This window comes from Hoplias malabaricus, chromosome 3 (genome assembly GCF_029633855.1).
Source record: "Hoplias malabaricus isolate fHopMal1 chromosome 3, fHopMal1.hap1, whole genome shotgun sequence".
In the NCBI taxonomy this organism is placed as follows: Eukaryota; Metazoa; Chordata; class Actinopteri; order Characiformes; family Erythrinidae; genus Hoplias; species Hoplias malabaricus.
In genome coordinates, this window is record NC_089802.1 from 55,319,903 (window position 1) to 55,333,378 (window position 13,476).

The window sequence follows — 13,476 nt, forward strand, 5'->3', positions numbered from 1 at the left end:
TAAAGTCTCTGTCTCAGGTCACTGTCTGTGTACGTTTGATGTGTTCTGTGTATGTGTGTGTTTCCTGTGTGTGCTCCAGTTTTCTCCCACTGTCTAATTCACATACTGGTAAATCAACTGGCTGTGTAAAAGTGTCCATAGGTGTAGGTGTATGAATGAGTGTGAAGCCATGGACTGAGCGTTTGTTTTTAGAGACCCTTCAGTATCTGCACTGCTGTTCTAGCCTTGAGTAACAGTTTCAGGAAACATGGCTCCATTGTCTTTATTAATAAACATCTAAATATAATCAGAAGAATGTTACTTGGACACCAAAGCACTGATATTCCTGTTTCTGTCTCCTCACATACAGCTCTCTGACGATGCCTCTGTCCTGTTAGCCTCTCCAAAAATGCTGCTTCCCTCGGGCAGCCAGCTCCCAGCAAGTACACCTCTGTCCGTCCACCACCAGATCCAGCTCCTCCAGCAGCAGCTCACTCAGCAACAACAGCAGACCCAAGTGGCTGTAGCTCAGGTAAGACACAGTCTGCCCAGTGTGTGCTACACAAATGGAACCCAGTATTACAGCAATGATTATATTTCTGAAAGAAAGAATTCCCAGTGGCGAGATGACACATACGTTATCCGAAATCGTCTCAGAGGCACGTGCTTCCCAGCAGTGTGTTCAGTACAAACATTTGGTAACACTTTAAATGGATGAGACAAAAGATTAAGTATATTACTGTAATTAATTTGGAAGTAAGCAGCGATTCAACTTGGTAATTAACTTCATTGTTTCCTTGGGGTCCTTTTTTTCCCCTTTTCTTGTGCACATTCTGCACTACACTTTTTTTTTCATTTATTTAAATGGAGCAGCTAACTGCTATGGAGGGAAACTATTATCTATGATTAGACATTATGAAGAGGTGCAGGCAATGTATGGGATGCTAATCCTGAGTCTGCCGTGTCCAGAAGAGTGTTTATCATGGATTTGCACTCTCTGCAAATGATAAAACATCACAGCCAAGTCGGTTCTGATTGCTTCTCCAAACTCAGATATTATTTTTCGATCAGTGTGATGTTCTTAGGTTTGAAGTAAATCCAGGTAGCTTGTTTACAGAGTATAATGAGCCTGGAGGTTGTGGTTTTATAATTGAGCTGCTCTACAAGCAGTTGCTTCACACCCAGCATCCAGCAATCCCACTTATCCTTTTCCTTCTAGCTGCTGACCTAGATGAGTCCTTTTCTCACTTCTCTCTCTCTCTCTCTCTCTCTCTCTCTCTCTCTCTGTGTGTGTTAGCAGTCCCAACCCCAAGCAGAAAGTCATCCCTTGTAATCCAAACATAAGAACTGATTCTGCACCACCAGGGGCATAAACAGCTGAAGGTTTTGTATGTCTTCAGCATTTTCACCCCTGCAGACAGCAGGCTGATATAGTAATCTGGCCTTTCAAAAGCCCATGTTGATCTCATTCTGCCATGGATTTAAGCTCTTAGGAAGGGGTGAATATAACCATAATGTCTGCTCACAAATGCAATGTGGGTTTATCCACTGTGATTAGCTAAGTTGTAGGGTATTTTATGTTGATACAAGCTCCTCTCATTTCGTTAAGCTTGTCTGCATGTGAAAGCCCATTACTTCTGGGCAGGAGGCATGGCCTGTTAGAGATGTTTGTGCTGGCCCTGTCAATATTATGATCTGTAAATATGGAGAAAACAAGCCGTGGCTGTATTCCATCTGCTCAGGGATGGCACTAGTCGCTGAAGAATAATAGCACGCTTTGAAGTGTGCCATCAAAGCGGAACAAGTTTGACAATTGTTGCTTATTAATTTATTTCTCCTTTTGTGCAGCACTGACCATTTATACTTGTGGAAAAATGCAGATGAATAGAAAGATGCTCTTGATTTTTCTACACCCTATTTGCACATCAGAAGACTGGGAAAGAAACTTTAATATGCTCACCGCCCTCATTGTATGTTTAATAATAATAATAATAATAATAAATTTTATTTGAAAGCGCCTTTCAAGTGACCCAAGGACACTGTACAATAGATAATAAAAATAAAGAATAAGAAATAAAATAAAATAAAAATTAAAATAAAAATAAAAATGAAAATAAAAAAAGTTAAAAAAAAAAGAAGAAAGTCAATAAAAGGTAAATGCACATACAAACATAAAATGACCATAGAGACATATACATAGTATCATCCATATGCTAGTTTAAAAAGATGAGTTTTTAGTCTGATTTTAAAAACATCTACAGATGAACAAGCTCGCAGTTCATCGGGAAGACTATTCCACAGCTTTGGACCCGCAACACAAAATGCTCTATTTCCAGAGGTGCTTAGCTTAAAATGTGGGACCTCAAGCAAATGGAGGCTTGAGGACCGAAGAGTACGCACTGGAGAGTATGGTTTCAGTAGACTACTTAGGTAAGAAGGGGCAAGGTCGTGCAAGGATTTAAACACCAACACAAGCAATTTGTACTGTATTCGATACTTCACTGGAAGCCAATGAAGACGACTTAGGACTGTAGTAATATGCTCCCAAGATCTTGTATGGGTCAGCACCCTAGCAGCAGAGTTCTGGACATACTGCAACCTACTCAAAGCTCGAGCAGGGAGGCCACACAACAGAGCATTGCAGTAGTCGAGTCTGGAAGTGACAAATGCATGGACAATGGTCTCGGCAGCAGTGAGAGAGAGAAAAGGGCGAATCCTAGAGATATTTTTAAGATGGTAAAAGGCTGTCCTACATGTGTTGTTAATATGTGAGTCAAACGATAATGTAGAATCAAACATTACTCCAAGATTTCTCACTAGTGTTGAAGTAGAGACAACAAAACCAGGGATACAAACAGTAGTGTCACTAAGCCTCCTGACTGTTGCAGGAGAAGCAATTATGATGGCTTCAGATTTTTTATTATTTAAGCTCAGGAAGTTCTCGATCATCCAAGCCCTCACATCAGTTAAGCATTCCAGCAAGGCACTAGGTGGCAAGCTGTGGGAAGGTTTTGTACAAATGTATATCTGGACATCATCAGCAAAACAGTGAAACTGCAGCCCATGATGTCTAATGATGTCACCAAGAGGAAGGATGTACAAAATAAAAAGCAGGGGCCCAAGAACAGAGCCCTGGGGGACACCATGTGACAAGGAGCATGTGTCAGATCGAAAACTTCCCATTGAAACAAACTGCTGCCTACCAGAAAGATACGATTTAAACCAGGCTAATGCAGTACCAGTTACGCCAACCATGTTTTTGAGCCGAGTTAGTAAAAGGCTATGACACACTGTATCAAAGGCTGCAGTAAGGTCCAACAGGACAAGAAGATTCAGCAGTCCTTGGTCAGCTGACATCAGCAAGTCATTGACAACCCTAACAAGAGCAGTTTCAGTGCTGTGGTTCCTCCTAAAACCTGATTGGAAGACCTCAAACAGATCACATGATTGAATATGTTCTGTTAACTGAGCAGCTACTGTTCGCTCCAACAGTTTAGCAAGGAAAGGGAGATTAGAGATGGGCCTATAATTTGCGAGGTTCTCAGGATCTAAGCCAGGCTTCTTGAGAACTGGAGTAATAGCTGCCAGTTTCAAAGAAGCTGGGACCATTCCTGAACTAAGTGAAGCATTGATCATTTTGGTAATGAGAGGACAGATAAATGAAGAACAGGCTTTCACCTGCTGTGTAGGAAAAGGGTCTAATTGACATGAAGTTGCCTTTGAGAAATTAATAATCTGTGAAACAAGCTGTTGGTTTACAGTATTGAAGGTGGAAAAATAGCTGCTGCTGAACTGAGGAGATAGTTGAGGAATGTTTAGCCTGGTTGCAGTGGGCTGGAACTGAGAGTAAATTGTAAGTATTTTATGATTGAAGAAGTCCATGAACCGAGAGCAGAGTTCAGCTGAAGGAACCATAGGGAAACTTTTCACAGGGCTCAATAGCTTATTAACAGTGGAAAAGAGAGCTCTAGGGTTACTGTGGGCACCAAGAATAACATCAGAATAATAGAGTGTTTTAGCTTCCTGTAGTTTTTCCTTATAAAACAAGACATGATCACTGTAAGCAAGGGCATGCACAGTCAGGCCAGTTCTGTTTGAGAGTCGTTCAAGCTGGCGACCAACAGCTTTCAGCTTGCGCAGCTCAGCAGTGTACCAGGGAGCAGGCTGAGAAAATGTAACCAAGCGTGTTCTTAGAGGTGCCAGGTGGTTTAAAATATGTGACAATGTTTCGTCATAGTGGGACACTAGCAAATCAGGATCTAAGCAATCAGGTACCGGGCTCTGACTGAGCATCTCCATAACAGCAGGAGGACTGATATTTTTGACACTCCGGAATGTAAACTGGCGTGATTGACGCTGCTCTCGCAGTTGACATGATAGTGGAAAGTCAAAGAACACAGCTTTATGGTCAGATACACACAGATCAATGCCTCTCACATTAAAAGGGGTTTTACCCAGAGAGCAAACAATGTCCAAGGTGTGGCCCTTGTTATGTGTAGGGAAATCAACGTGCTGAGAAATATCAAAGCTCTGTAAAACATTAAGAAATTCTTTAGCAAACAAACAGTTACTAGAATTGATGTGAATATTAAAGTCACCAAGCAGCAACAAATCAGAATAAACAGGAATAAGTGTGGAGATTAGCTCAGAAAACTCTGCCACAAAAACAGATGAGGTTTTTGGGGGGCGATAGATGAGCAGAACCAATACAGGTTTAACAGCAGAGACCAACAGCGCCAAACACTCAAACGATGTCATATTTGGGATTGAAACTGTTTTAACTTTGAGGCCAGGGCTGTACACCACTGCAAGTCCTCCTCCTCGTCCAGTTAAACGAGGTTTATCCACATATTGATAGTGTGGAGGCAGAGTCTGATTGAGCGCGAAATACTCGTTGGGCCGCTGCCAGGTTTCCGCAACAGGGTCAGGCCGTGAATCTCATTTGTCAGTCCTCCTCTCCTCCGAGACCTATCTCATCACTGAGTCCGGGAAATGACATCACTGTTTCTGAAAGTCACATGATTGATAAAGTGAACATGGCAGAATACGCAGTGTGCGAATCTCTGGCAAGTGGAAATAGTTGTAAATAAACTCAATGTTTTTGCCGTCTTTTTGCATTTTATACGATTCTGTAACATATTATGATGTACACAAAATTTAAGTCAAACATATTCCTGGAATTATAGTATATGGTTGGTTAGTGAAATATTTGCCATGTCAATATTGAGGTTAGTCTCAGAATCTCCACTAAATTTGATTGGGATATAAGCGATATGTTTATGTTCTAATATGAAGGAGTCAGTGACTAAAAATAAAGACTAATTGTTGTGATCTCTAACAATGTGTCTCGACATTTTCTCAATCATATTTTTAGCCATCCTTCTTATTGCATTTCCTTTAATAAAATGCTAGTTTGTATTTTAATGACACCTTATAAAAGCACATTTTCAAAATTATTTGTTAACTAAATTACACTGGAAACAAAGTATTTATTTGTATATTATTATTAATATGTATATAATTATTATAATAATTAAATAATAATAAAAACAATGCAAAATGTGAATAAACAACAATTAAGAAAAACACACATTCAATTTTACAGTTTAAAACAAATTTAAATCAAACAAACTAAAAACAAATAAAAACAAACTACAGAATAAATACAAAGAATATTCTGAACAGAGAAATCTTGCATTTAATGACAGCATTCTTGCTTTAATTATTTATAAAACATATGGAATAAAACACAAATATGAACAGAGACAAATGTAATAAAAGAAAGTAGTTATAAATGAATAAATCCTACAGAATTTAAAAGAAATCTGTACAGAGAAAATAAGTGACATGCAAGAACAGGTTTTTACTAATAAAACAAACTGCCACTATGCAAAAAACAGCAATACTATGTAACAGCAAAATGCAAACAAAATAATAATAATAATAATAATAAAAACAAGCAGTTTTTTAAAATTCGACAAACTAGAGAATGAAAAAAAGCAATCAGTTTGAGTCATTCAAAGGCTACACATGAAAAAACATTGTTTTTCTCAACAGAAGGATGGTGATCTTAAAGTGAGATAAATTATTGATTAGACAGGATAATGCAATGTTAATAAACAAAATTTTTAAATATAATTTATTACCTCTGGAGTCATGACTTCTAAAACGAACGATGTACTCTTCAGACTTGCTCTGTTGCATTTTATCACCTCAAACGTCCTCTCTATGATGGCTTCAGTCTATGAGAAATATAAAGTTTTATTTATACACTATTGGACATAAATATGAACAGACAGTAAAATGAAGCTTGTGACATTAAATTATTTTTTCCACACAAACACGTTTCAAATGTGATGTGCTGGTTATATCTGGTTTTGCTTCTGAATGTTTTCTGGAAACGTGACCAGGCAAATTCTTCCCATGTACAATTGTAGTGCAGTGAGGGCACTTTATTCTTTGGGGTGATGTCGTTTGAGCCTTTTTCGGAGAAGGAAGTAACAGAGGAATGGATGATGTAGAGGAAAGTACAGGAGCAGATGATGAAATCTTAGAAGCACCAACTGTTAAAGTAGGTGCTTGGGGTGTGGTTGACTTTAAATGAGGTGGTGCGTCCTTTGAGGAATTTGAAGTGAATATAGCAGATATGCAAGGTACTTCTGTAGGTGAAGGTGTGTGCACCACAGAGGAAGTAACCTGACATGCCTGAAGATGGCTTTCCATATTATCTCTCCTCAAAATAGTTTTTGAGCACAGAGGGCAGTGACAGTGTTCTTCTGATCTGCAATTCTGATGACTTCTGTGAATTCGATATTCTGTGAAAAATGTGAAAATAAATTAAAAATAAAACACATGAATCAACATGAACTTTGTCCTACCAAAAATAAAAATAGCAAGGTTACAATACCTTTAAACGGTATTGCATTTTTCCAATGAAGTTCAATGTGCTTCTTAACTCTTGCCAAGTCGGTAGGCTTAAACAACTTCACAGGGCACAAAGGACAATGAAACATTTTGCAGCATGTTGTGTATCTGTTTAAAGATGGGGCTGAACCACAAAGCCAGACTGAAGAGTGCATCTAAGTAAAAATGAAAAAACATACATTAATAATTGCATTAATGGAAGTTTTGTAGACAGTTATACACGGATCAACCATGATATTGTGACCAATTCCTTGTTTCTACACTCACTGTATATTCTCTCAGCTCCACTGTCCACAGGAGCACCTTGTAGTTATAACATTACAGACTTGAGTCCATCTGTTGTTTTCTTGTATACATTGTTTTTGGTTGATCTGTGTATGCATTTGCCTTGTACCTGGACAGTATACGCACATATAACAACAGACATAGACATACAGACACAACGATAGATAGATGAATGTATAAATAAATAATCGATATATATAAAGATCATACAGTATGCTACATAACTAAGAACCAAACACATTTAGCCGTCTGGTTAATCTACTTCATGTCAAAACAAAAATACTTTATTATTTTTATAAGTCAAAAAATGTATTTAACACACACACACACACACACACACACATATATATATATGCAGAGCTAACGTGAGTTCATTAATTTGGAAAAAAAGTTATCCCAGCGACCCAATATCCTCGTTAATTAAACAAAGACATCTCGTAACGTACCGTCAAAAAAACTCCAGACCTGTCCGTCCAAAATTTTGTCACATACAAACACGCTCCCACACAAACGGCGTTTCAATTCTGGGTCTACTGGCAAAACCACCCTATGACACTAGATGGCGATATTTGAAACGGCGCCACCTCTTCTCTGGCGCCTCAGATAGGTACCACAGGAGAGGTAGCCTCAGGCGTGAGATCTGCGCCCAGACCCTTCTCGGTTTCCGTGAGACAAAGCAGGTCAGTGTCATGTTCCTGGATAATATCTGCGACAAACGTTGCCTTATTATTTAAGGAACGAACATTAAACAGAGCACATTTCAGATTATGATCAGTGCTCGGAGCGTGTAGAGATGTTGTAGACACGTAACACAGGTTCCGGTTATTTGTGTGATCAGTTGAGCCTGCCGTCGCCTGGGAAGATTTACGGCGACACGATGACCACAGCGAGGGGATATTGTTGGGGTGCTGATAGTAGTTATAAGTCCGACCAAGACCCCGATGAGAATATTTAGGTCGTCGCAAAATACCAAGGTGACGATGGATCAGTAGAGGAGCAGGAGTTTTACACTGTGCATTTCGGAGCGTAAAAAGTTCACCAAAAGAGTACCTTATTCTCCTTGTCGTCATGATGAGGCCACAATGGAAGTTGCAGCCGTAACAGCCCAGTAGAAGCCAGAGAAGTAATCCCGAAAAAATCCACATAGCACGGGCGACACAGGTGCTCTCGCGGCAGATGTTAAGCACAGACACAGACGCTAAACTCTAAGAGAGCTCAGAGCCACAAGGAGAAATCCAAGGCTCATATTACAATAAATCCAGTACAAAGTTTGATACAGTGTGTTGGGTTCCACAGCACTTTTGCACACAGCGGGCAGAAAAACCGAATACAACTTTAAAGCTATTACAAACTTTGTCACCGGGGGAGAAGCGGCAGCCAAACGCGCCAGCGTATCTCTCGCAACCCGGAAGTCAAAACACAGCACTCAACCACAAACCTTGATGCCTTAGATGCCAAAGATTAACAACCTTTGGGTGTTAATATTAGTCCTAGCTTGTTATTTTTAATGCATAAATGCTATTATCCAGTGCTCCTTAACTTTTTTGCTCCTGATTTCAGTAATGGCACCAAAGTCAGTTAGCACAGGCCAATTATAGTGCTTATGATATTCCTGCATGCATATGGTTCATTGATTATATTATGTGGGCAAGATGGCATTGGGCCTTTGCCACTGGCAAATTAAAGCAATATATATAATGAGAGCTTCTGATGGTTAAACAAGCTGCTTACTAAAACAAATTCCTTCATTAAAACAGAATTACATTAAAGGAGTAGGTAATTTACTTTTTCTACTATGCAGACAGGGCCTTTAGCCCTCAGTTCAAAACTTCACCTTTAAAGGTGTCAGAGTGTTCATTCCATTGTACGAAAGGAATATTTCATTCAATTACACTCCGCCAAGTAGTGAAAAACTTGACCTTTGCCCCTGTGTCAGATCATGGCAATCATTTAATCCTGGTCCAGGTTAGTCAAGCACATTTTCTGATCTCTCTTGACATTGCCAGACTACCAGATGAGGAGCCGCTTTTCTGAGGCACTGCAAGAACAGCTGAAGAAATGAGCCACACTTGAATGAGACAGGATGAGCTCTCCAGTAAAGTACACAATAGTGTGAGATGGGTTGTTAGATGAGCTCTCTACTGAGAATCGCATTAGAAGTCTAGCTGAAGTGCTAATGAGATCTAAATGTCTGTTTGGAAATTGGAAATGAGTGAGTGTTTTCTGAAACATCTGTTTTCGTAAGGTGTCTTCTCTTTTCCTCTCTCCCTCGTTTTTTTACGTTTTTAGTGTAAGAATTAAGAATAAGTGGCTAACGTGTTCTTGGGCATGACTTTCATTTTGTCATATCCTTGTACTTTCCTTTTTGTCATATAAGAAGAAGAAGAATATCACAATTTAGTTGTTTTTAATGCAGAGTTAACATTTGCATTTTCATTTTAATAGAAACAAGCAAGCAATGCCTCATAAACACATTTGAAGCATGTAAGAAATTCAGTGTAGTCAGTCACTGAGTACAACCAAATATATTATTGGAAGTCTAGCTGTTAAAAAATAAAATAATAACTATAGTAAAAAAAATATTAGCTGAGGTTTAAACCTCTTTATAAACCCATTTTCAAATATGCTTGGTGGTTGATGTAAGCAACATCCAGTTTATTCACAGTATATTAATTTTCAAATATAATACATTCTCTGTAATGTAGTCATAGGCATGCATGTAGTAAATATACTTTGAATGTTGCTTAGCCAATCAGATTATAGAATGGAACATTTCAGATTTAGAAAGTGAAAAAACGATAATGAAAAAGAATGGAATCGGTAGCAAATAATGCTTCATTTCTCACTCTATAAATTAGGTTTTCCTTTATTGTTTTAAATCTGATTTCTTTGAGAACCTAATTAATGTGGATATTTTTTCTGCAGAGAAGAATTTGTTCCTGAATTCTTGAATCATTATTCAGTAAAAAATCTGTATTTATCTGAGACACTGTCTAGAGCATATTGATTCTGTTCTCAAACATAGGCAACAGTCTATCTCTTTAGCTGTAATGATTTGGATAGGCTCAGTGATCTATAATCTTGCATTTGCTTTCATTTTTTTCTAGCAGTCCTTAGATAATGGAGTGAGGCATTTGTATAGAAAGCTTTCAGCTTGTGCATTAATTGAAAAAAAGAGTTAAAGGTCTCTACCTGGTCATGAGTAAAATTGCTGAGAATCTGTGTGAGAATGGATAGCAGACTTGCTTTTCTGGGTCGATTCTTGACCAGTCTGCAGGCTAATCGAGGGCATCTCTCAGGTCACACAGATAGTACACACTGGAGAAGGTGCTAAATGCTCATTTCTGAGGTGTTTGGTGACATTGCCAGATCAACTATTTGAAATGAAACTGATGCATGTTCTACTGAAAGTTGCTGTTAGTACTCAACACACCAAATTTGTATTATTAGGAGTGTAACAATATATCATAAGAGCACTGGTTGGCTAGAGAGTTGTCATTCTACATGAAGCAGTGCAGACATCCAGCACAAACTTGCCTTTTGTGAAATCTTCAGGCACAGATCCTATAATTATACCATGGTTTTTTGAGGTACAAACGTTCCTGTGATCGTGGATAGCCAACCAGGTACAGAAAAGACTGAAGTAGAATTGTACCGTTCAATAGAACGTAACAAAAGTGAACTGTCTAGGAAGGGAAATATAGGCAGATAGAAGCTGGAGTGTATGTGTGTGTGTAATCTGAGGGGAGTCTACCTATCTCACCTGGAGATCCTCTGGTAGCCTGAAAACACAAACATTGATATTAAAAGTTCAAAAGAGGAAGGTAATCATTTACAGAGAAGATAAGACAAAAGAAGATGGAACTGCTATATCTCAAGGATCTGGGTGCTCCTTAGCTTGACCATATATGCTTCCACAATAGGCCTAAGGTCCTGCCTCTTAAAAGACATGTTCTTTCCTGTATATTAGATCAGTGGATGGGATGTGTACTGTAGAAATGCAGTACCTACCTGAATGCATCAATCCCCAAACACCTTCCATTAATTTATTTCAGTGTCATCTTTTCCCCCTTATTTATGCATGTGAATTATCTTATGTTTTATTGCCATAAAATATATCTTCTTACCTTCAGTGGACTCTAGCCTTTTGCCCAGTACTCAATATTGGACCAAGACTAGTCTTGTCTCTTTTAATTATTATCCCTACTCTATTGGATCTTTAAGCGATATTAAATTACATTTTTATTAGTACAAATAAATTAGATGTCACTAGGATATCACTGTGATAAACATTGCATTAACTTTCCTGAATATCATGAGTGCTTTAGACAAAAGCCCAAAGTTAACAGATGATTTTTGCATGTACTTTACAGAGAGTGAGATGGCAAACCAACCGTAATATAAAATATGACAGTAGCAAAGAGGTTCATCATGCGGCCTTTAAATTATTGTATCTTTTATCACTCTGTGGCATAGACTGTTTGTCATGGATAACACGCAAACACATAAATTTAGGTGAAAGACCTGCACTGGAGCCACTGAACCTGTGCTAATCTATTTGACTGCATTTAGAGTGTTAGCATTTTTGGGGGGAGTTGTGTTCTCTTTCCCTCCTAGCCTCCTAGCTTCTGGTGGATTGTATTGTTCTTAAAGGCCAGTGGCACAGTTCATACACACTCCATAAGCTTTGCCATAAATCACCCATGACTCCTGTGTGTTAGAGGGAAAGCTGTCATTGGCTCCGTGATGCTCAGTGTTGGGGATAAGTCATGACAGGAAATGTATTCTCCAATTTATCAGTTTGTTGCATCTTCGGACACCTGAAGGACACAGTACAGCTGCATAATCAAGCAGGTGAGGTGAAAGGCATTGTGTACACGTCCACAAGGTGATACTTGGCAGAATGAGTGATAGTGTTTTTATATGTTTGGGCATGTTTCCTATGTCTGCTAATAGATTGCACATGGATCACACAGAATTTTCACTGTTTAGCAAAAGACAAGCGATGACTAGAAGGGTAGAGCTACCAGCAGTACAGAATCTGACATTTTTGGAATGTCACAGGAGCTGGTTAAAAGATTGTTGCTGGAAATGAATTCACAGCTGGGCCACGTCAAGTTCTGATCCCCAGGCTTTATTCTTTTGGTAAAAGGTGAAAAATGTGAGAAATACACTCACATACTTTAAATTTCATTCAAATCTCCACATATTAGTGCACAAGTCACAAAATATATATATGCATATTCTCAGTGTTATCAATCCATCATGATGAAATGCAACAGAAAAGTATGGCATGCTAAATTTCGTATAATTTTATTTATTGCCTGCATTATCAAGTGTGTCATAAACATTACCTAAAATTGAATAGTGGCAAAGAATTTATTCATCACATTTGTGTCATCAAGAAAACACTTGCTGTAAAAATCATGTGCATTGATTTGTTCTGTTCTTCAGAATGATACTGCATCCAAAAGTATGTTTGAGTTTTGCTTTAGAAGATTTAAAGGTGGTGATATCAATGTTAGCGATCATGAATAGTGTATTTATTTTTACATATTTATTTATTTATTGGCAATTTGTCATTTTTAATTCTGCCCCAAGTTACCATAACATGACAAAAGAGTGGAAGGGTGTTTGAATTTTGAATGACAATTATTTGTTACATAACAAGAGAGAATTCAAAACCAGCCTTTCACAAGAAATCTGCAGGTATATTTGTCCACTTCCACTCTTCTGCAGGAGCAGCTTATCAATTGGATGTGTAGACCTTTTTTTTTCCTCCCTTTTTTTCTCAGTGATAAAGCCTTGACAGACACATTCTTTTAAAACCATAGTGACATGTGAAATATGTCACTGTACGACAGCTAAATGTCTCCTCCATTTTATTCATTCACAAAAACAAACACATAAATACACACACACACACACATTAGTGCACTAAGGACAGTGAGCACACACCTGGAGCAGTAGGCAAATATCTGCACCTGGGGAGCAGTTGGGGGTTAGGTGCCAGTGATTATTTCAGGCCTGAAGTAAGAATGAAAATTGGTTCCCTCCTTTCTCTCAAATATCTCTTGTATAGTTGCGATGAGTCCCATTTCCTCTTTTCCTTTACATTTTTAATCGTTTAATCCTTTTTTATCTGAAATTCTTTTGTTAAATTCCCATTTTGAGCCAAAATTCAATTAAAGAGTAGTGTACATTTGCATATTATTATTATTATTGTCATTATCAGATTTTTTTTTTAAATTCTAATTAATCATGAACCAATTTTGGCCACAACTTCCT

General features: G+C 38.3%; 1 protein-coding gene across 2 annotated transcripts in view; it reads left to right on the top strand.

Annotated features, from left to right (window-relative positions):
- Positions 1–13,476, top strand: part of nos1apa (nitric oxide synthase 1 (neuronal) adaptor protein a) — a 108,646-nt gene that overhangs the window by 89,177 nt on the left and 5,993 nt on the right. For both annotated transcript variants that reach the window (XM_066664173.1, XM_066664174.1), the window contains one exon: positions 350–511. In XM_066664173.1, coding sequence (XP_066520270.1) covers positions 350–511 — 162 coding nt within the window. The remainder of the gene's footprint in view (positions 1–349; positions 512–13,476) is intronic.